Source organism: Gallinula chloropus, assembly GCF_964237585.1.
Source record: "Gallinula chloropus genome assembly, chromosome: 10".
Classification (NCBI taxonomy): Eukaryota; Metazoa; Chordata; class Aves; order Gruiformes; family Rallidae; genus Gallinula; species Gallinula chloropus.
In genome coordinates, this window is record NC_140095.1 from 12,245,714 (window position 1) to 12,270,987 (window position 25,274).

Here is a 25,274-nt window from a genome sequence, read left to right on the forward strand (position 1 = left end):
GCTAAGGCATCCATTTCCATCACTTAAAGTTCATAGTCCCATTAAATTCTTCTAGTTAATTTAAGGCAACTAGATAAGCAAACCTACTGTTAGCAATCTTTCAGGAAACCCTCAGAAAGATTTATAGACTCACAGGAAAGAAGTTAAAAACCACCAAAGAAAGTTCTCTACACATATACAGCAAATCTCTCATTTAGATTTATAACAAAAGGTTTACCTAACAAATAAGGAGCTATGGATTTGAATTTTTCACTACAAGTGCTTATATGACAGCCACCTGTGTGCTATTTCATACTATAGTCTCTTGCACATCACAGTCATGCTTGATTTCATTTTTGTCAGCATGTATTTTATTGCTTGATCTCACAGATACCCTGAATGAGAGACTGATCTCTGCTTGGTAATAGCAAGTGCTGGTACAGTTCAGGCCATCATCACACATTCAGGCCACACACACTACAAACCCTCACATTTGATTGTATGCAAAGATCTAATAATGAGCAGCTCAAAGCAAAGCTGAGGCATGTTTTTCAGACAAGGCAAACAATTCTTTCAGCATTTACCATTATTACAATACTGTGCTTCCCATTCAAACTGCATACCACACTCACTTCTTTCAGGGATGTGAAGCTGTTCAATTCAAGTATAATACAGAAAAAGTCAAAATTAAATCTGTAACACCTGATACCCTTTAGTCTGTTTATGTCTTTAGTTGCTTTCTGAACTTTAACAGCCACTTCCAGTATCATTAACATTCTGTTTTTCTGGGCAAAACAGTTGCTTTATAAATAAAACTAAAGGGGTTTGTTTTGGGGTTTTTATAAGCACATTAACATCACATCCTAATATGTGCCTATGCAGCACTCTGAACAGATTTTTCAGCTTTGGAATACATGCAGCCAATCCTGACACTTATCAAGGTGACCACGTAATTGTTGAACTTCTTCAGGAGGACACAAGTCCTCCTTTCATTGCTCTTTTTCGATCACCTCAAGCATAGAAATTACATCAGTATGTGTAGGGATACAACCTATCAGCCAAACACACATCAAACTTCCAAGCAGAGAGGTTCAAGTAGTAACAGAACCTTTTTTAACTAGAAAGAAAAAGGAAGGTACTTCAAAAAAAACCAACTGAGAAACAGTTTTCATATGGAAGTGGGTTTTTTTCTTTTTAACAGGCCAATTACAAAACCACACCTCCCTAGCACAGCCACAGTCAAGAGGCTGCAGAGTCTGTGACTGCTACTTCCACCCCTGCTTAACACAGTAAAAGATGCATCTAACTGGGCTATGCTACAATCTTTGGCTCCTTGGGAAATCTTAACTAACACAGACAGTATTTTAACCAGTACTATGCTTGCTGATAAACTGACTTACCTGAGCAGAAGGAAGGACTGGTACCTGTGAAAGACCAATAGAAAAACACTAGTCAGGGTCCAAGTAAGTTGCACCAAAGCACACACACTTTTCTCTGTGCATATCTACAAAATGTGCCAGAGAAGGCAATAAACTGTGCAGAGCAACGCCACCACGTAAGGCTACATCAGAAGATCTTGGGAAAAATCAGATCTCTAAAGCACTTCACTAAAGTCACAGTAATTTATGATTTTCATATACAGGAGGCTCTTCCTCTCACCTGAATGTTTTCTTCTTCCTCGGTTACAGTATCGTGTTTCATAGCTTCACTGTCTAAATCAGTGCAAACCAATACTTCAGAGCTGTCTCCTGTGTTCTCACTGCTACCAGTATCATTATCTTCAATAACCTCATTCCTAAAGAGAAGAGCAGAAAGACTTTGGCAACCTGTTCCACCTTTAAAATAAAATTTTAAAGAAAACCAACCCCCAAACCAAAAACCCACAGCACTTTTCCTTAAACAGTACCAAACATTGGGGGTTTGTTGTTTGGCCTTGTTTGTTTGGGCTTATTTCAAGAAAATTATTCTGCCCAGAGATACTGGTAGTATCTACAATTTCAATTGCCTGTTGGTCCGTTTAATGATTAATGCATTTCATAGACACCCCAAGGTTTTCTACAGCAGCATGTGATGGATATATCAGAATTTGATTCTTCTACTTAGTCTTCATGGATACACCCCCCCACTCACTCTGCTGACCTAAGGAATAGAAGTGCCATCAGTCAGAGGTAATGACAGACCGAAACTACTGCAACTAGATCAAGTTCCTGCAGTTACCCTCCTCTCAATACTGAAGCCAGACAGTATCAGTGTGTTCCCATCCAGTGAGAAATACCATTATTTCTAACACTTAATCTCCCCAGAATCCAACTTCAGATTAAAAATCAGTTTAAAACTTATACCATATTTATGTTCATATACTCTTTGCATGCCAGCATCCCTGTTACCATGTGATTCCACAATCCATCACCAGCCTTTCCCTTCCCTTTCCTCACTCACCAAGTATTCCAAGCTACTATTAAAAATGCTCATCTTCGATCAGATAGACAGATACTAAACAGGATGGCTTAGAATTTAGTGTTTTAACTCTCTATTCTTATTTGCAGTAATTACTTTAAGTTAGCTGTAATACATTTGTAGTGGATCACTGATTTGTAGGTGTTCATTTAACGGTGTAATTGCCTTGTGCTCAGTCTGCTGGCGGGCACTGCTTTAAAGGACTCAGACGACCTCTTTCAAGAATGCTATCATGTGTCCTCTATTACAGTTAAGCCAAAGTGGAATGAGGATCAGAAGCATCTGAAATGGTCACCGTGCCAGAAGAGTATATTGGTTTCAAACCTGCAGCGACGGTACTTTTAGCCTCCGCGTCTGAAGTCAGCGAGCCTTTAAAGCACTTATGCAGTAACTGTATGCTGAATTCAGCGACAACAAGTCTTTCAAGTGATTACTGCTTACTTAGAAATGACTTAATATTAATTTTTAACATTAAAACTCAGTTTTGATTACTGCCAGCAATAATAATTACTTTTATGATCAACTGATAACTTCAGTCCAGCTTCTTGTCACAGGCACGGCTTCTAAACCAGTACAGACCAAACAGCATCTGAGTCTCTGAACACTTCATGTCTTTCAGGCTCTGAGCAACAAAGGGATTTAGGTATCCGAGTCCTACTTAACTACACAATTTTAGAGTCGGGTATTAATCATGACTATTTATTTTTAATACAGCACCAAAATGTACCAGCTTCTCAATGCTGTCACAGCAATCGCTGCACTCAAAGCATGGTGAGGTTTTTAATAAGAACAAAAGCCAATCAAATGAGGCTGATAGTCTGCAAATAAACTCACAGCGCTCCTTCTATCCATTTTTAGCAGTTTTGTTGACACTGGCACCCAGCAATAGAATACCTATGTTGATGTGGAAAGATAGGGTAAAGAAACTGAAACGGCAGCTACAACATCTTTCATACGGTAAAACTGTGGCACAAGTAAATCAGTGATACAAGATGAAAGCACTGGGGTAAATTAGCTACTTGCACAGAATTCAGCAGTGAAGCATTTAGACTCCATAACATTTTTAGCTGTAAGATCAATTTAAGAAGTTTACTTCCAGGGCTGTTAATGACTTGCAACAAAGGGAAGCTGATTTTACTTGAACACAGGAGAGACTGGAGTAGTTTGTTTTGGAAGAGTTAAGGTACACAGTTCTATGGAATTCATTATAGACAGAAAAAAAAAAAGCCCTTACTGGTTGTTAGATCCTTCCTCATCCCTTTGGGGATTTTTTGCTTCATTGTTACAGCCCAGTCTGTGTTGCTGTATATGTTTAAGATCGTTATCTAAGCTGCTCTGCAGGTCGAAAAGGTGCTGTTCCACAGCTGCTCGAATGGTTCTTTCTAAAATGCTAAGAAAAAGACAGAACATTCAGATTAAAGAACTCTCCTTGTCCATGGATCAACTACTCAAAGACAGAGATAACAAACTTTATACACAGGAATCTTTGATGACAGGTACTTCAAGGCAAAAAGAGCCTAACTTTTCCCAAAAGGCAGTGGATATAGTATCTTACAAAATAGAAATGCAGTAAAGTATTAAGTCTATTAACAGTATTTTAAGAGTAATCAACACATTACTGACTAAATTTTTACCATCTACACACAAAATAATATAATAACATTATTAATGCAATTCCACTGAGCCATACTCAATACTAGCAACTGGAATGGCTGCTAAAAATACAGCATGAATGCTATCATAATTTTGAAGTCAAACACCTCTGATCTAAGCACAAACCAAAAAGTGTTCTGCAATCTACATTCAGCGATACTGTGCTCTGATGCTTCTGTAGCCAACACCACTGGCATAAAGTAGGTTTTTTTCATGCACTGGAGTTAAATGCTGGAAGTTAAATAATTCACACTAGAATACATTCATTCATAACTGTAATCATCAAACCTACAGCAATTCTTTTTCTTCAATGACAACATATGTTCCATGCTTGTGCTAGTAACAACACAACTCAAACATTTTATATTTTCATTATACTTACTCTGCAGAGGCCGGCAAGATACTTATGGGAGAGATATGAGCACTGCAATAAAGAAGATGTAAGTTAATGTAAGGCAAAAAAATTATGATAAACAAAAGTGCCTTGAAGTGAACAGAGTAACTTAGAAAATGCCCAAAGACTGAATGGAATTTGGCTAAGGCAAGTAGAACAAATACATAAAGAAAACACTGATTTGCAGCCCCTTTATTATTTGGATAAAGAAACCTTAAAGGAGGCCATCATAGAAAAGCTGTAGAAGCAGCAATGCAAATTTCTGTCTCCAAAGAGCCAATACTCAGTTTGTTATGAAGCTAAAGCTCTCAGCTGCACAGCCTTTCCCATGGGAAATACTAATCACTTAGTCTCCAAAGATTTCCTGACACCTTGCTTAAGAACACAGATACTAACTTTGCTGCCTAAAGCAAATTCCCAATTACCCTTCCCCCCGCAGCTGCATTCATAGAGGTTCCTCTCTGCCTCTCAGACTGTTGCATAATTCTATTTTGCAACGTTCAACAGATCCGTGGCTCTCTCCAAGGACAGCTACGCTTCAAGTGCAAGGCAGGTACTTTCCAAAGGTTTTGAGACATGAGCTAGCCAGTTGTAAAGCATTTGGAAATCTCCTTGCACCAGACACTTCAGCCCTGCATGTTAAACTCAGGGAGAGGTGTCTGTGTGTGTGTCCACATGTGTCTAAATCAGTGTAATTAACACAAGTAAATTCAAGTAAGTTAACTCCTGTGTGTGGTCCCTCTATAATTTCCCATTAGCAGAATGAAAACTCTCTCAGTATAAACAGAATACTTAAATTCTAGACAAGCCAACAATAAATGTGCTAAGAATGAAGTAAAACTATTGTAAACAGCAATGAGTTACAATATACATCTTATTCAGAAAAAAATAAATACCAACTGCATTTCAGCTAGGAGGTGGGAGGGAGGTAAACAAATGCTTTCTCTTATTATTATATATATCTAAGCTCAAAAAGCTGAAAGCCAAGATTTTCGTCTACTCTTCACCATGCAACAACAGTGGCAGCCAAAGTTGATTTTAAATATGAACCCATAAAGTAAATTCTGACATACAAGGCAGCTTGCCACTCTGCTTGAGAACTGAACAGGTACTACCAGATAGTTCTGACTGAGATTAGCCTGGCTTAGGCTGAATAAAGAAATGTGGACAGGCTCTCTGCTTATCCAAGAATAATTTTAATACAACAAGGAATATCTTGGATAGACCTTATCAAGAGACATAAGATAATAAGACCACCTCAAGCAGCCTCTCTACTTTTTCTTCCCTCGAGTAGATGAAGCCCCAGCAATAAAGGAGTTCCAATTACACACTAGCTGATAAGGAAAGTAGTTAAAGTATTTATTTAAAAATAATGATGCCCTTTTACCTTAGACAACTTGTACTGGGCCAATAGCAAAGTGCAGGGTATTTAAACACCATGCAGGGTATTTAAACAACTGAACAAAACAGGCACTCACAGGGCTTTTTCTTTTCTTTTTTTTCCTTTTTAAAGGGAAACTTGATTTTGAATCAAGCTCATTTATGTGTCTGTTTGCATAGGTGAAAAAACAAAGCAGATGATTCCAGATGCTCTGACAGTCCAGGCAGCTCTAAACTGTTATTTCAAAACAGACATTGCCACACAGTTTTGGGAAATTTAAAAACCTGATGTAGAAGCCAGATCTTGTAGTCACACTAATTTCAAAGCTGCTGGATCAAACAACTGAGTAAACACACTGGTATTTATTTTTTTCTTTCAAACAAAGAAATGGTAAGGGAAAAAAATGATATCACAATTGAAGTTATTTAAATTTCATTGATATATTTGTGCCCAGTTCAGCACAGCCCCACTGCTTGTACAAAATAGGTTTTCTGATAAACACATTTTGTTTTGACAATACTTGAAATGCTTCCAAAAAACCAAAGATGTGACGCTGTGAATAAGTTCAGCTTCATGAACAATATGAAAGACAGGAGAAGCATGAGCAAAAACTGCAGCAAAAAAACAGTCAAGATCTGTAAGTATCCAATCTCAGTATTTTCAGCAAGTTCTAGTAAAGCTACATTGTAAAAGGTACATTTACCTTCTAAAATTACTAATACACAGCTGCATACATTGAAATAAAGATACTATGGAAACAGTGATTCTTAGGAAGGGCTTGGGGGAGGCAATCAGAGCACAAAACACTCTAGTTGCAAAAGAGAGGGAAAAAAAAAGAAAATCAGTCAAGGGCACAAGTACAAATACTATTTATAAGAAACTGATGACCTTGAATCCTTTTATTCTACCACCTGAGACAATAAGGAACTGTGTCAAGAATGAGGAGAGTCAAACCCAGCTCCAAAGAATCCAGGAGATTTCAGACATTTTCACAACAGAATTTTCCATCTCTCTACATAACCTTCAGCCCCCAGTGCAGGGCTGTTCAGCAGTGCTTTGATTAAACACCTTTAGATGCATCAGAGGTACTCAGCAAAAGATGTGCATAAATCAGCAGTATCTCAAAGCCTGAAGAATCCTCTTACTGTGTAAAGAATATCCTACCTCTTCAACTAATCCCTTTAGTAATTAAGCACTTATCAAAAGAAAAGCGTCAATTGCTCTTAGCTGACAATTCCTTACAACTCTGAAGGAATATACTACAGTTCCAGGATACTTTTTAAAAGCTATAATTCATACTGCTACACAGAGCCTTAACGCAGCATGACACAGCAAGACACAGAAAGGTAAACATCTTTGTTCCATAATACTATCCCCCACTCCCAAGACTCCCTCCTGCACCGTCTCCCTACCCATAAAAAGTCCTGGTAAAAACATACCTTGAGATAGAAAAATACATAAACTAGAGATAAAACACTTCAAAGTTTTCCCTGGTAATTTACTGACTGTGCACAGATTCTTATTTCTCATTAAAAAAATCAGTTGTGACATTATTTCATTTCACAATACCCCCAAAATACATTTAATCTCCAAACTGCTTTAAAGTTTAAAGCACTCTTATTTGCAAATCACATCAAACCAACATTTCCCTTTCAGATATTTACCTGTGCAGCAGAACTTTGCAGGCCATTCTGATGATTTTTGCTATCCCAAACGAGCACTTCATGTAAAAATGCTTCATTTGAAAGACAGCGAAGCGTGATGTTGGCTGCTGGTTATGCATACTGCTCGCTGGGATTCAATGGCTGCTTGTCAGGCAGCACTTCTGGAGTGCTGCACTAAACCCTGCAGTCTAAATAGAAATAGACTGCAACATGAGGTCACTCCTGACAATAAGCTGCCCAATCAACACTTGAAAGCTTTCCTAACACGTTGTTCACAGATTTTCTCGGATGGAAACTAGGGATGAGTATCTGGAGCTTAAAGAGAGAGTGAAACTAAAAAACAATAATGTATTTTCCAGCAGCTCAGGCAGTGGTTGTATTTGCTCAGCCTTACTATAGACGTATTTTCTCTCACTTGGCTGCTGGAAATATTATTGCCTTCCTATAGCTGATAAGAGCTAATTAAAGCAAACAAGGGTTAACAGAAACATCACCCCAGCTGCAAGCAACTCACCTGTAACACTGCATTTAATAAATACAAAGCAAAGTGTATACAGAACTTACTACTTGATGTATCTGGGATTTTACCACAGATAATTTTGAAAAGCCCAGAGAACATAGTCTTTTTAGTAGGTTTCTGACTGAAAATATTTGAGATTAATTGCAAGTTGTAAAGCAAATACTGCTTGACAATGAAAAACTAGGAATAACTATCAATAGAGGAGGATTCTAATGTGAGTATTTCAATAGCATGTCTCTCAAGTCAGCTGCAATGCTCAGTTAGTAATTCTCTTCTGAAATCCCTGGTGAAAAGGCCTCTGATAATGGAAACAAGATGTTTCCTTCACACACACAAACTCAACTCCTGTGGACAAACACTCCCTGATTTTGTAAGTGCTTAAGGATTGATCAACAGGTTTATTTTAAACAGCATTTTCAAGCAGGCACCAAAGCAAACTGCAGTACTGATTCTCTCCAGATCTCTCACACTCAAAGTCAAATTAACAGCTCGCAGTGCATGAAGGTCATATGTTTCAGAAGGAACAAAAGGTAATGAGGGAAAAAAAAGGGGTGAGCAATATTGTAACCAAATTCAAGTCCAAATAACTAGAAGGAAGGTCATATAACCCATCGTAGGAGTTAAGATAACATGCAGCATGAGTGTTTGTTCCCTTCTCTCCACAGAGAGACTAAAAATACAGAAACTGGGTTCCCAAAAATCTGACAGCAGCAAAGTGGCAACAAAGCTACAGGCAAAGCACTGCAAGAATCATGTTTAAGATCTACTACTCCTCCTCTCCATAAACATCTGCAGACCCTATGTCAAGTCAAACATCCCAAGCAACCTGCATTAACATTTGCTTTGCTTCATTTTTTTATTTTACATCAAGAAACTAAAACAAAAGGCCATTAAATGCATACTAGAAAAGCCTTTAAGCTTGGAAAAATATTTACAGTATTAAGTGCTTAAAAGTTTAATGCAATCATACTTTCTCCCTCTCTGTAGGTTTTGTTGTTGTTGGGTTTTGGTATATTGTTTGTTGTTTGTTTTTAGGGGTTTTTTTAATGTCTCCTGCAGTTGTTCTGGTTTTACAGTCATAATTCCTCTTCTACAAGATTCTTCCTTCCCCACAAATGATGTAAAATGCCAGCCATAATTAATACCTATAAATTTTTAATTACCCCTAAACATCAAGTAAAAATGTTTTTCTCTTCAGGCTATCAAAATTAAACTCTCAAACACGTTGAGTTTGTCACTATTGCTGTGCTATTACATTCCACAAGCACGTAAATACCTGTGAATACTTAAATTGCTTTAAAACTTTAATTGGAGGAAGGAAAACTTTTATAGAAATTCCAACTGCAGCAACTTTAAGTCAAACTAAAATTAACCAGCTATATTGCTGAAAGTATAACTCATAATTAAAAAATAATTTAAATTCCAAACCATAATTATGTTTCTCCCATTGTTTTATATTTTACAAATCCCAGTAACAAAGTTGAAGGAAGCTTGCAGCCAAGCAGCTGAACAGATTTCAGCCTGAAACCCACGTTCTTGGGACTAGCCAGTCTTAGGCACTAAACTTATCCTGCATTTCTTCTGCTTTTAGTCACACTTTTAATATAGATTCTTCCTCACCCCTCCCTACAAGTTCTGACACGCAATACATGCTGTGGAGCTATGTAAACTATACTGCAAGGAAAGCAGCCTTAAAAATTAGAACTTGTGTAATACAAGCAAGTAAAACATAAAGCTGTGTGTTACAAGCAGCTGCAAATATGCTCTTAAATAGAATTACCATTTTAAGTTTATGCATCTCTTTTATGAGGATTGGTCTAATTAAAAGCTGATTCCCACTCCCAATACTCTGCTACTTCCAGGCTTGCTCACAGCTCCCTACCAGTGGATCCTGTGCAAACATCCCTCCACAGAGCCTGGCTCTTGGGCAGGTAACACAGGTCCCTCCAGCTTCAGCAGCCGCTCTACCTGTTCGGACAATGTGAGACCTTGGCTCTCCGTGCGTTTTTCTAATAACTTTTCTCTGAAAGCAATTAACAAATTAAACCTCAACTTGTGCATAAGTGCCAGTCATTTCACTTCTAAATAGATATAACAAAGAAACATCAGCCTCCAAGATTCAATTTAGCTGACTGAGTTTAAATTAACTCAAGGGGTATTTTAGAAATATATCAGCAAGTCAACTTCCACCAAACAGGCTTTCTGGAGCCTTCATTTCAACTCAAATTAAGGAGACTTTCCAGACCCTCAAATCAAGGTTTCTGAAATAAAAAAAAGTCTCACAAATAACCTTAAAAATGCCACATTTGAATTGCTCAAAGTTTCATCCACATTGGTCCTTCTAAAGGCCTCTCTAGAACATCTAAACTCCAACCTAGAAGTCGCTATGACCAGTATTATTCCCACTTGCTATCTACTGTCACATGTAGCTCCTCTTTGTCCCTGGTCTTTTCTCTAACGTTCTTCATTATAATGGTTTATGGAATATATTACGCTGTACTCCAGTGAAATAAAGTACTTTGCTCATTTAACACCTAAACCATAAAAACAAACCTGGGCAAACAAGTTCTTGCAGGTTTAGAAACAAAATCGGGGTCAGGTAAGGCCACATCTCTGCTCACTGGCATGTGACAAGAAACAGCACTAGAACTGCCCACTGAAAGGAAGTGGTGGAAAGATGGCACAGATGGGTTTGCATCTACCAATGTTCAGATACTTTTTAATTTCTATTATAGAAATAAAATCATTAATTTGCTGTTTAAAATGCCACTTCACAGTTTCACTAAAATATGCCCTTCTTCCCTTTCTCTGCATAAACCACCATAGTTAATCCAATCTGAGTTCTACAGGAATTCCTCTTTTGAATTAGGAAGCAAGGGGTTTTATTCCATTTTAATCCCATATTTGATTACTCTAAGAACTGCTCTTACCTCTAAAGCTATAGTTTGTAGACACCATCACTTATCTCAAAAGCTTGACAGCTCCTTTCCCAGACAGACCAGACTATATATTCCAAACTTTAAATCCAAACTGCAAGGCAGAAACAAGTTACCTTGTTGATGGTGTAACACTCCTGGAATCCGAGAGACTCCCTGTCATATCTAGATGCACCACAGCTGGCCTTTCCACAGGTTTCTCTGTGCCATCTTCTGGAAGTTCTTCTGACTGCTCAAGCTTTACATCTTCCTCCTCTTCCAAGATATCATTTATCTAATAATAAGATTTATTCACAGTTAATGCCTGGAAAAGTAAAAGGTCCAAGGAACTAAAAGAGCATGAGATGTATTAAAACAACATACATGTAATTTTTCTGTTTTAGAAAAACAGGGATATTGTATGTATTTTTATGTAAAACTGTATTCTTGTTTCTTTGTTTCCAAACACTGAGGTTTTTATTGAAGCAGTAAAATATAGCCAACTTAAAACCTAAGACTTTATAGCAAAGTAATTCAACACAGGCCCCTTTGTTGTTTAAGCAGCAGCTACTTCTAACACACAAAAAGGTAAACACAACGTTGACTCACAAACCCACTCTGTGATTACTGATCTCCTAAACCTGCAAACCCAAGAACTGCAGGATCAGCAGTAGCCTCAAGAAAATACACTTTGCAATACCTGTCACACAAGTATAAAAAACCCCACTGAGTTAAGAAAAAATGAAACTTCTGAAGTTTAAGAGCACACATAAGGCAGAGAAGCAGTATGTATTTAAGAGGAGTGGGATACGATACATGGCCCTACATTCAGGGCAAGAAATATATTTACCCCAGGCTCTCCTTTGCAATCACAGGAGGATGTGCTGGGGAAGCGAGGCCAAGCCCACCCACACACAGCCAGCCACCCGTGGGGCTGTGCCCAGTGGGGACAGCAGCCCTTCTGCACGCCCACCGTGCCAGCCCGGGAGGGAGCAGGACCCAACACAAGTGCGCTGTTGACATCTGGTGGAGACACCACGGAATGAAAGGGACACCCCACCAGGCCTCAAACTTGAGGGGAAAAAACCCACAAAGACAAAAACCACACACCACACAGACTGTTATGCTTGGGAAACGTTTTTGCTAGAGCATATAATGACCCACAGACAAGTCAGTCATTTCAAAGCACAAGAACAAAGAGCAACTAGTTATCCATTACAGAGCAGTGACAACAGTCCTCAGCCAACATTTGCAAAAGTTACAGCCCAGCTTTAACAGCTTCCTGCACACAGAAGGGCTGTGTCAGTTCCCAGTGCTAGACACGTTCCTGCGAAGAGCCAAAGAGCCAGCAAACACTGCAAAGCCGCAGCACAAGAGCTAGCAGAGCAGAAGCTGCTTAATCCAGAACTTGCTGCCCACGCTTGGCAGACCAGACCAATGGGTGAGGTATCTACTGCAGTGAAGAGGAATCAGCCAGCTGCCCTAGTACTTGCCTTACCTGTCTTTCTAGAGGAGAGGTTTGTGGGATAAGTAGGCTTCAAAAATTCAGTACTCCTTGTTACCTTCCCCAGCAATTGCTATTTACCCTTTTTCCTCTCTAAAGAAAACACGTCATTTCTTAAGCCAACTGAGCATCAGAAAATTCAGTTTATAGCCTTCCCCATTTCAGATGGTTTAAGCCAAGATTTTATTAATAATCCATGAATTTAGCTTTGGTTATAACAAAAGTACTTCCACGCACTATCATTTATACATCATGATGATCTGCCAGTAGAAGGTGGTTGTATCCAATACCACACTTTCATTTTCCTAACAACTCTGTCTCTATTTATCACAGCATGACATGGTATTTTACATCACAAAGTTAAATTTGTTTTGAGATGAGGCTGCAGACTGATAATGGACTGATACCACCACTCACATGGACAGCTGAATCTAACAGTCCGGACAATTGAGCACCAGAACCCAGAGTATTTCTATTTTATTCAACTTTGTTTCTCCAATTTCAACAATTTTCCCACTAATACCAAGATGGTAATCAGAAGTCTTAGAAACACCATTCAAAAATGTTGGCATAGTGAAGCAGCACTGATATCATCAAGTGGAGTGCGAGACCCTGCATGTTTCTGGAAGGCACACCTAGAAGTATTAATGACCAAGACCAACAACACCATGGTTCTGCAGTTCTCCATTCCTAAAAAGGTAATTAAAAAGCAATACTGTTTATGTAGCATAACAGTGTCTATATAGGGCAGGATACCATTGTTGGTTTAGTTCTGTATTTTTTCCCACATAGCACAGCTATACTTCCTACAAAGCAACTCTTTCCCAAGTAAACCTATGTTAAGACAAGGCATTTAAGGAAATTTTGACAGCTTGCAAGAAGCTACCAAAAGGTATACTGAATAAAACTATATTTCAATATATCTTTCATAAACATAAATAGGTATAACAGATATTTAGGTGTTAATATATTGCCATTTAAAATAATTCTTACCTGCTCAGTTATTGAGCTTAAATCATTAGTAGATGAAAAATCTTCCTCTTCATTTTCAAAGAATTCATAGTAGTTCTCCAGAAGTCCCGCCATTATTCTGCTAACTATTTCTTGTTCTTTCAGATCCTCCACATCTGTGTAAATGCTGAAGATTTCAACGCTGTTTTAGTTTTAAAATCTACATCCAACTGTTTCCCCAAAGAACTTCAGTGAATGACCCCTTAGGACTAAGGGCCACACTTCCACCACTATGCCTCATCTGTTCTGAGCACACTACTGCGTTATAAAGCTTTATGCTAGTTTATATTTCAAAGTGATGAAGTAACAACTTAAATAGTTTAATCACTTATATCAAAGGTTTATATTTAAAAGTCAATAAATTGTGTAAGTCAATAAATTAACTTTTCATGAGGAATATTTAAGATTCAAATATTTTCCATTAAAGGGGAAACTCCAGTACATGTTTGTACTCAAACAGCCTTCACCCAGAGCTGCTTTCTTGCTGCAAGTGGTACTCTTACACACTCAGTATAGCCTTGGTGTAATTACTGTAATGCAGCCATCAAATCACTGGTTTCTAATGCCACAGCTCACACACAAGCTGTTGTTTAGCTCTGAGCAAAAACTGTAACACAGAACTGGGGTGAGGGAATGAGGGGAATAGAAAGGAAGATATTGCCTGAAATATATTGTGTGCTTGCTACTGTTAGTCATAGATTAGGAAAGACTTTAGACTACAAAGTATGCTGTCAAATTCACATGAAAACTTACTGAAAAACATCCGGGCCAAAGACTGCAGCTAAAGAACTTGCTGACCAAATTTCTTCATGATGCGATGCTACATTAGCTAAAAATTTACACAGAAACTTTAACAAACTGTAATTAACAGGTGGAAGCTGCTGCAAGAGGAACCTCAACTTTCTTCCAAACTCATCTTCATTATTGTAATCTGAAAAATGTAATAAAAATATTTTAATCATAGAAATAAATTATCTTCTTTTCCACGTTTGATATTGATTTTTTTTTTTACTTTGACAACAATTACAGACTTCTGCAGTACAACTGCTGAGCCACAGTCTAAAATGTCAGATTTGGACTTGTGTTTGTTCAGTCTGAAAGTCTTTATGGAAAAAGGGAAAAGCAGTCCACCCTAAACCCAAAAACTGAAGCATCCAGCCCACATACCTGAAGGGTATTTACAGTGGTAGCACTTTGTAACGACCTATCTGTACCAGCATCTCATCCTTTCATACCAGTCTCTAGATTAGTCTCTTCCTCTCTGATCTTTCCAAGAGAGGCTGATAACTCATTTCCTATACTGTTGATTTTCTTCAGTGATGTCAGAGGTTTGGATGGGTGGTGAAGAGGCAGGGGAACATAAAAAAAAACCCTCCCCAATCTTGTTTCCATAGTACAGCACCACCAGTTTACTCTCCCTAACAATAAATTGAAATATAATTTCTCCTATGACGCAGAAATTGACAATCTAAACCTGTGATTTCCACCACACTCTCCTCCACAAATCCAATCAGTAGTTTTCAGCATGTTTTCCCCAATTAATGCTCACTCCCATTTCTGATGACATGGAGCTAGCTCCCCTATATCCTTTCATCTTAACCACTGTTAAATAACAACCACGTGCAGAAGAGCTCTACAGACAGCAACAGCTCCAGATAGCCAGCTAACGTAAAAGCTGGTTAAATCCTCCTGCTTTAGACAAGCTACTTTGACACTTTTTCCTCTACAAGCATCCCATTCTCAACACACTAACTCCTTTTATAATACTTAACTGATGAATACAAGCAATCTCAATGCAATCATATTAACACTTACTTAGCTTACAGCTTGCTGATTCAGTTTCAGACCTGAGAAAGGGTCACCCTAAACTCATCCTCACTCCATATTTAACTATATCCATCAAAATACCTCCCCATAGAACTCAGTTGTTACACTGTCAGCCTTGCAGGCAACAAGGTTCAAAGAGTTTCTAACACTTTGTACTTAACAGAGAAATTTCATATAAAAGAAAACTCAGGGAAAGCATTTGAAAATTCTTTGCAGAGTTTGATTTGAAGACTCTTCTCAGACCAGTTAGAAAAGGAAAAAGATGCTTGAAGATGATGAGCAAATCACTCTGCCTCTCTAGATGAGAGAACTGAGACAGACACCCTGGTCCTTAGTATCAATTCAAAGTAGTAATTCCCTGTTGTGTATGTACAGAAATACCAAACATGAACTGTGCAGGACTTCAGTTGCTCAGACACAGTCAGCATCTACTGTATTTGAATACAGGTAACCAGGCAGAGAAAAACAGTTCTCTCAACACAGTAACACAATAAAATGAACATATTATTGTTAGTTTTTACTCTAAAAATGTGTTTAGGAAACAGAACAGCACAAGAGAACCTAAAAAATGCTTTCACAAAGTAGATAGCCAAAATGCCTTGTACATGCTAAACAAAGATGTTTTGTTTTTTAGTCTGTCCTAAAATTTACTTTCTAAACAACAGCTAGAGCCCTAAAGTGAGAACATTCTTATCAGTAACTGAAGTCCTCTGACAGCTAGCCATGGACACACACTTCTGTGACACATGGCCAAGTGCACTGGAGTCAGATTCACACTTCAAGTACTGGAATCACGTGCCTGTGAGGAACTGCCATTAGGCCTGCATGGAATGAGCCTCAAAAGATATACAACAAGGTGTGGCACAGATACAATAAGCTGTTTGGAGAACTAAGTTTAACCTAACCATACGGAAGGTCTGCTAAAGAGAGAAAATACCAGAAGTAACATATGGATTGCTATCACCTTCTTCATTTTTGTAAGCAATTCCTCCACCTAGAATGCAGTTTATACTGTAATTCTGGAAACTACCAGAGGTAGTCAGACGGTCAAAATATCAAAAGCCAAAACTCGAGCAGAGGAAACTGAAACTCTAATTTTAGTATCAGGAAACAACGTTTAAAGGTTTGTGCGTTTTGATTTCCTTAGTACAGATAACCTTAAATCTTTCTGAATTCACTTTACACTTTTAAAAAAAGACAATAAGCTGCAAATTCTAGTGAATTTTCTCTGCATATTTAACAAAAGGGAATGAAATGGGCATTCAAGTGCTAAAGAACAGCTCTTCTTCTCAAACAATCCACAGGTAAATCCTTCCATGGTCATCTATTCCACTTATATATTTTATATATACACACACACACACACCTGTGTATATATATATATTCTATATATGCAGGTAGGTAAGTTAGGAATCAGTAAAGAAAATACTATGCCAGCATATAGGTGTCAATTTAAAAGGCCAAGGTTTTGCACTATATGAAAACACACACTTGGCAATAATATGCTGATAACAGTTGTGGGGTTTTCCTCCTCCTACAAATTTATTTCAAACTGAAAAAATCCACAATGGAAGAGCAAGTATGACTGAGTATAAGTCCTGAGATCTCTTCCCTAGTAGAAAGAAGCTCTAAGTGCCACAGAAGCGTAGGCAGAGTAAGCAAAATTCAGAGAAAATAAGACAAAAGCATTCCTTAGCAGTTTTAAACTATGGTGGGGAACTGTCAAGCAACCAATTCCAGTGGCTTGACCAGTGTCCCAATATTCACACACAAGAACGTGGAATATTCAGAACTAATCAGTATGATACATGGTAGTGCCACTATTTTCCTTCCAAATCGTGTCTTTCAACCCAGACCTTATTACCTTGAGAAAGTTGCATCAAATGTATATGCAAACTCCCTGGGATAACTGGCTCTGGAAGTTCTTGAAGAAAAAATCTAAGAAGGCTAATAGCTGAGGGTACATCTGCTTCTTTAACCAGGTCCACATCTTCTCCATTATCGTATCGTTGCCGAAGCCACTCCACTGTCTCAGCATTCCCATTGACTTGAAAAAGTCCTTCTTGTTCCAGACCCCCTGAGTTAGAAATAAGTTGCAGAAACAAACTTTTAGATCTAGTATGGACAAATATATCAGAAAATACCACTAATCAGATGTGCACAATTCACCTGCTGAATAACTTTCTGTTCTGCAAGGCTTCTAGCAGTCCTTTTCCCCACGAACACATTCTTATGCCCAGCTAACAACATGTTAATAAGATAAGTGTTAGCAGTACCTAAACCACACCATTTCCTATGAAGTTCCCTAATAAGCTGTGTTAGTGTGAGCTAGAAAACACCAATAATCAAACATAACAGAGTCAAGAAAGGAAGCCTGTATCACCAAAAGAACCCCACCTAAATCACATCCATTTAAGTGTAAGCAACTTAAGAAAACAAATACTCTTCAAAAAACACAACCTATTCTGTGAGAATCACAGCTACTACTCAAAGTACAGGGGTAATACATACCATGTTCCTCAATATAGTCCACGACATGGCGGACTATGAATGGAACCTCATTGTCTGGTTGCCCTTCTTGCTGCAGCTCATCAAGTGGAATTCCAAATATTTTGTTAGCAAGAACAGAGTTGCAGTTACTCAAGGAAGGGGAGGAGCTCTTCCTCATATCTTTTTGCAGCCAAAAATCAAAGCTGTCTTTTCTGTCAAATAAAAGGAAAAACAAAACATCATACTTCAGTCCATGCTGCTGAGTGATCTGCAACACAATGTATTTTAATTACCTAATGTAAATCCTCTCTAGTGTCTCAATCAGTTCACTGATATAAGAGTTCCATAATGACTCCAAATACAGCTAAGCAAGCAGATAAATAACTATTACCCCAAGGTGTTCTGCTCAATCCTCAATAGAAGGATTGATGGAGCCAAGAAGAACTTACACAGCAACAAAGAAAACTCAGAATTCTACTTACAGTATCATTACTTAAGTTCTAAGGCACCCTGGGCAAGCTAAATTCTTCAGAACATTTTCTGACAGTATTTATCAGTCAGGCTCTGAAAAATCCAACACAAAAGCCTCTCCATAGGAAATGAAACTAGTGGATCAGACCAAATTAAAACCCCACGTTTTAGTTATATGAAATGATTAAGTACTCTGACATACACAACTGCACTTCAATCAACTTCTAATATATTTTATATTTTCTGGTCTACACAATAAAGCTTTCAACACCTGCATCAAATTAAAACCTGTACTGATAAAATACCCCAAACCAGTTTCTAGATGCCCAGTGATACCGTTCTTCCTACCATGCAGAAGCTCAAGCTTTACTTGCAAGTCTTTGCTTGATAAAGGATCTAGATAGACAACAAAGGTATTACCAAAGGCACTGTAAGTCACTCAGTTAAACTGTTATCCTTTCAAAACCAAAATATTTCTTCTAGCAAAGGAAAAAAAAAAGTATTTTCAAAACAAATAAAAAAAAAAAGGAAACATACTTGTGAAATGCACGCAGGACCTTCAGAGGGTGGCACACAGAACTCTAAGTACATACTTTTAATCAAAGCCCTTCAACCAGACTTCATTCTCTGTTTGCTAATGGATTAATAAAATCTAATAGATGAGACATCCTGAAATCCACACTTCCTTTTTTTTCAATAGCCCTAGTAAAGAAGTTGAAGTCACCTACCTCAGAGTACTTAAACAGCCGAGTTTGAAAAACGTTTTCTGCGCCAGCTGCCCTCACTGACCAAGCATTCTTTTGTCATTTATGGTTGTTTAAGATTATGGCAAAAGATCAGCCTGTAGTTCCTCATTGAAGAATAGCAGAACTCGATCAGTACTTCAGCAGTTAATCTGAAAAGAAGGAAATTATTATTAGACCATAAAGTTTTCAACAGTTTTAAACAGTCTCCGCATCAGGTTTGAGGGATTCTTCTTGTCAAATCATGTGCTTCTTGTTCTGAACAAGAAAGCATAAGGACCAGGTTAGCATGGCTCACAGGAGAGCATGCAAAAAGACACATCTCCTATCTTGCTCAGGAGTTAACCAAACTTGAAGTGAAAGCCAGCATGGGACACCTTACCCTTAAAAACTAGGAAATAATTTTCAGACTCATTCATTCTTCTTCCAGAGAATCACAAAGGGCTCAGTAGGTTAGACAGAGATGCCTTATAGTACCTACAAGACTGAAATATTTAACAGCTAAAAATTTTTTAGAAGTATCTCAGGCACTGGTTTAACACACTATCTTTAAATGGCACATATTAAACCGAAGTGCTAATTAAGGAACAATACAGAGAGTCAATTGGTTTTCAGTGGTACAGATCATCTTATCTAGAAGGTTAATAGTGTCCTAAGTGCCAGTCCGAAGTCCAGGTGGTCATCAGATCTGGATACAGGAAGCAATTTCCCCCAAATCAGATTCCCTAGAACACATTTTTGCCCTTCTCTAGCCTATGACACCAGGAACCCAGAGTCCTTCCAATAGTTTGAATAAATAACATTTTCCTGCACTCAGTCCTCTCCAGAGATTAGGATGCCAGGAGAGCTGACAGAAAATAAAGGGTTATATTCCAGATTGCAACTGTGAAGTGGGCACAATTCCTGACTCCTATAATTAATGAAGACACCACGCAGCTATTTTTCTTACTATTTTTGGTATATTAAGTAATAATCAACATAATTTTTTTGCATACAAATAGATTTCAATCCCAATATATCACGCAATTTTTAGAGTATGAAGCTGCACACAGTCCATTTTCTCCAGTTCCACCCAAGGCAAATCTTCCACAATGAACCAGGAAGACTCCTGTTAGCCAACTGTGGTGTTAATAGCAGCAAGGAAAAAAATCTTTGATGGATGTGCCACAATGCTTCAGGCTGCCTTGCTAAAACAAACAAGCAAGCCTTCAAAACAAACATCACCTAACGAAACCAGCAAATTATAAGCAACCACTTTTTTATAATTCAGCACCAAACAAACAATGTTGAGGTACAGCTTTCTCAGCAAAGATAGCTTTGTGCTTCATTAGCTGACATAAAAGCCTAGCCATTTTTACCAGGTGCTGCAGACACACAGGCTACCTGAATATTAATTTCATTCAGGATACATGGGGGAAAAAAAAGAAAAAACAAAGACTTCTATTTTAACTGCCTTGGTAATTTAACAATGGAGTTGAAACAGCCTGGTTGTCTCACTGTTAGGAGTAGAACTGGATCTACAACCCAAGCTTATACTTTAAACAATGTTTTATATGGCTTATCATCACATAGAAGAATCAGTGAAAGCCTAATTTTCACCCCCTCAGATACACACACCTTTATATACACACACTTCAATATAGCATTATATAAAAACCTTTCTCTTTGGAGCATTAAAGTCTTTTACCTTTTAGTACAGGCTTTGGTGTGATCTTCACAGGCTGTGAAACAATGCAGCTGACATTCACCAAGTCCAGAAAAAGCTAGAAACTTTTTTCCAAGTTACCTGACTTCCAGCAAGTTTTATTTCCTGTTATTTCCAACATCATAAAACTGAACGATAGGCTCAGAAGCTGTTAATAATTAAACACTGTATCTCCACTTCTTCTATTGATCCACAACTTTCCTGCTTGCCCTCCTTGACTCCAGATACACACCACCTCAATGCAGACACAGGAAAACTAGGCCAAGATTCATAACCTTATAAAGACTAAGCAATACTGGGGGGTGTGGTGTGGGGTGGGTGTGTTATTTTAATTTTTCTTTCCCTGTGATCAAACCCCTCACAAAACAGGAGCTGACCCATTCAGCCATCTATTCCTACTTCTGTCCTGACCCTTTTGAACGTGTGGTTCCCCCTCCCAATTCCACAACCTACGTGCTTCACAAGTCCTATCAAGAGAAACATGATACAAGTTGTATCTCCCCACCTTGCTACTACAAATAATTATCAACATCCCCTAAGCTACAACAACCTTCTACAAAACTAAAAAACCTAAAAATACGCCTTATTGTGACCACATGCTCTACCACAATTTTACAAGAGACTGAAAAAAAACCCCACACCATATCCTATGAACATCTTGAGCTCAAGCATCTTAAATGATGCTGCAGCCTGTGTTGTGTATTTCAGTTCTCTCATCTGTTATTTAAAAAGAAAAAAAAAAATCTGGGTTTGGTTTTTTTTTTGTTTTTAAATAAGACAAGGACTTTGTGGAGTCTGCTGGGAAAACAGCACCACGAGTTTCATTTTGCCATTATAATAGCATTCACTTATCTTGGCAGCTAAAGAAGGATTCACACCCACGGATGAAATGCCACTGAAGAAAACACAGAACACACGGGTAACTTAATATTTGAGGAAAACACAGGAAAGTTTAGACTCAAATTTAGTTCAGATTTTACATTACTGGCTGACTGATGAAGTCCTCAGGGCTCCATCACCTTTGCTTAAAACAAAGGAATGAAACAAGAAGTAAAATTAAAACAAACAAGAAAGGCTACAATCCAAACCATGCCATAGGAATGAAAACATTCACTCTGTGTGTAGAATTTCTGCCACAAGTCTCAACTGTTCTAGCAAGTCTTTCATTTGTCTTATCTAGCAAGAAATTACTATCTTCTAGTAAATCAAGACTAAAGCTAATGGTGACTGCTCTTCTGTTCTATTTTCAATGTATTATTTTGTGGGATTAGCAGGCATCATCAGTGACTTTTTTGTAACACATAAATCTCAATGTAAGCTTTTTAGATAGAAAAAAAAAAAAAAAAAGCCATTATAGGCAACAAAGTCACTTGTACCCACCTCTCAGGAAATACACCTCCAGTTTAAACTCGGGCTTTTCCAGTCCCGGTGAGCTGCCCACACGTCTGTCACAGGGTCCAAACAGACCCCACACATACCCTGCCATACAAAGAGGCTCAAAGCTCCTTTTCTGCAACACCAGGAGGTGTTGCCACAAAAACATTGAAGTTTTTCATGTCTTACTCAATAATTCTCTTTTATCAAAGATAGTGCTGCTTACATGACTTACGACTAAAGAAATTCTGCAAGGTCCCTTTGGCTGCATATAGTAAATACACTTTTAAATCCAAATAAAGAACTTTTTAAGCTGGGTTTGAGAAGTTCAGAGTTCTAATTTCAAGAATTTCAAAACGACAGCCTAAACTCATGACACAGATTCCAACTTGGAATCACAGAAACTTTCCTCATGTAATGACATCACCCAGAGCCAGCTGCCAGCTGTGAGCATGAAGAGAAGCCTTGCCTGAGAAACTTTTGTGTACCAGCTCAATGGAAACACATAGCCCCATTTGGCAACTGCTACTTTATGTTTGATTTGGGGGGGTGGGTTTTTTTTTTAATGTTTGGGTGGTTGTTGGTTTTTTTTTTAAAATAACAACCAGCCCTTTTTTATTTTGGTAGAACTCAGGAGCACAGGCAATGGATTTTTTTTAATACAATATATCATGATCATAATTGTCTCTAACTGATGATTCTTATGTCATTTGTATACCCAAATTGCTGTTGGCATTCTCAGTGGATGAAATGGTTTTCGGCAGAAGAGCCCTTGCTCATCAGATTGTCAGCTTTTGTACAGCTAACAAGTGAAAACAGAGTATTCTGTTCGTTTGAATTAATCCAGTCAAAATTTAAAAGATGGATACATTGAAGCAGGGAACAAAGCTTGGAGGAAAACACCTCAAGTTTTAAGCAAATAAACAGAACACCACAAACTGAGGACATAGAAAAGGACAAATACTACTTCTCTCAAGAGCTTAGTTAAAAGCATAGGGAGTGCATTCAAGCACATGCCTGAATATGAGAATATCCTGGGTTTTTTAAGCTACACTTAAGTATTCATTAAGATATCTGAGCAGTCAACACAAATTATTTTTAAAAAATAAGTTTTAAAAGCTGCAAAATTATCTTAAAACAGATTCTAAAGCAAGGTTTAGTCCTTTTGACTGTCAGTGAAATCAGCTATTGAAAGGCATTTTATTCAAGAGTCTGTACTGCCAACAGACAACTGGGCTCAGTTATTTTCAATTTAACAAGCTGATCTTCCTGAGAATCCATTCCCCGTTCCCATAAAGGTATAACCTTTTAAAATAACTACAAAATTGAACTTGCAGTCTTGAAGGAAACCATGTTAGAATAAATGTCTTTTCAAGCAGATAAAACTTTTTCCTGCTCCCCTTGTTCCTCAGTGTGGTTACCTGCTCTTCACTGACATCTTGGCTTTCTGGTTAAATAAGAATCCAAAGGAAACAAGCTTGTTGCAGTTCTGCACACAGTCACAAAAGGAGACAGCAAAGCCATGAACACCACATCTTTAGTTAATAAAATCACTACTTGCATGTAGTGCCTTCACGTGTGTACTCACACACACACACACACACACACGACTTCAACTCAATTAGCTGAAATTCTCCATCATCTGTCACTAGCACTTCTAAGATAGCTTCAGAAAACAGGCAACTGACAAAATACTGGTTATACTGACAAAGCAAATAAAAGCACAAAAAAAATAACAACATCAGAATGCAGTTGTAATGCGATTTGTTTCCTGGAAATACCATAACAAGCCTTCTAATTTACAAATTAGAACTATTCAAATCACGCTGTTGTGCCATTGCCATGGAAGAAAGCAACCAAACAAAGCTTTTCTTAAGATATTCATAACCTTAACAATTTTGGATTTTACCTTTTAGATTTACAAGCCAAGAAACTCCAGTATTGAACAGTTTGATTACTTTTTGTTTTCCAGTTATTAAAGTTCCAGTCATGGCAGAACCTGATTACACTTTCTCTGAAAAAGCCCATCATGAAATACCAGTCTGGAACACAGGAGAGGAACAGTCAATGTCCAGAAAAGTGGACAGGTTTTAGTTTGCCTACATGCAATATTTTGGGGAGAAAACTATAAAACTTGAGATTTTAAGCAGCAAATTAATTACATACCAACTGCACTGCAATAACATCAGCAAAGCTTCAAATACAGGGACTGATTTAAACAACTTTTTTTTTTTAAAATGCATTTTAAAAGAACAAGCTGAGAGATCACCAAAATGTTAGCTAATTTAAGTGTTTTGATACATTCAAATAACATTTTATATTCACTTACTAGATAAAATCCATGGTCTTTTTAACAGCATTACAGCAACTCATAATCCCTCTATAACTATGTTGAACGTAGCAAAAGGAATTGAATAAAAGCATCAGCGATACCAGGAAAAAAAGGAGATGTTTGCTCTCTGCTTCACACCCACCCCTGAACACTGCCAGATTTGCTCTCAGCTGCTGCTGCCAATGCACATGTGCAGAATTATAAAGGAACTTCCTGCTTGCACAGATCCCATCACATTCTTGACAACAGTAGTTAATAAATAAAAAGGCTTTTGTATCTTGTGTAACAGCTAATTATACTCATCCTACTTGCCTCCCCCCCAAAGTAAAGCTGTACTCCACCAACGACACGTATATAATTGCTGCTGCATCAGATAATACAGAACTTAAGTGCAATGACATTATAAAAGTACAGTAAGGTAATAGGAAGAATTTATCAGTAAAACTATGCAACTTGAGAGGTTCACCTTATAAAACCAAAGCAGCTTAAGAATTGTCACTGCTGTTGAGATAGACTTTGGAACAGAAGTCAAGCTACCTCAGAGACACCAAAAAAGCAAACTATAAATATATAATGCACTTAATTTATTATACATAAGTTATCCCATTACATATATTTATCATCAGCTTGTTTCTCCCCCCTCCCAAAGAGGTAAGCAGCACTACACACTGGAACTCAACGCACTGCAAGATGTCACACATGGCCCATTGGTGACTAACACTGCCTCTCTCATGAACACGTGCCACCAAAATAAAGGACAGTCTTAGCATCCCCACTGAAGGAGTACAACATTTCAGTGAACAGTCTGACTCTGTGACAATGACTCTTTGAATTGCAGGGGGAGAGAAAGAAAA

At 37.9% G+C, this 25,274-nt stretch overlaps 1 protein-coding gene across 2 annotated transcripts in view; it reads right to left on the reverse strand.

The window, feature by feature from the left end:
* The window catches only part of FAM13B (family with sequence similarity 13 member B), a 48,370-nt gene that overhangs the window by 19,281 nt on the left and 3,815 nt on the right, over nucleotides 1-25,274 (reverse strand). Inside the window, exons 2-10 of one of the 2 annotated variants that reach the window (XM_084268565.1) lie at nucleotides 18,995-19,161; nucleotides 17,817-18,007; nucleotides 17,170-17,382; nucleotides 14,232-14,409; nucleotides 13,461-13,605; nucleotides 11,101-11,258; nucleotides 3,671-3,826; nucleotides 1,639-1,774; nucleotides 1,380-1,403 (exon numbers count right to left, since the gene is read on the reverse strand). In XM_084268565.1, the coding sequence (XP_084124691.1) occupies nucleotides 1,380-1,403; nucleotides 1,639-1,774; nucleotides 3,671-3,826; nucleotides 11,101-11,258; nucleotides 13,461-13,605; nucleotides 14,232-14,409; nucleotides 17,170-17,382; nucleotides 17,817-17,973 (1,167 nt within the window). In that variant the 5' untranslated portion in view covers nucleotides 17,974-18,007; nucleotides 18,995-19,161. Of the gene's footprint in view, nucleotides 1-1,379; nucleotides 1,404-1,638; nucleotides 1,775-3,670; nucleotides 3,827-4,471; nucleotides 4,514-7,528; nucleotides 7,697-11,100; nucleotides 11,259-13,460; nucleotides 13,606-14,231; nucleotides 14,410-17,169; nucleotides 17,383-17,816; nucleotides 18,008-18,994; nucleotides 19,162-25,274 lie in introns of those variants that run through there. The other variant, XM_084268564.1, reaches the window with a different exon arrangement.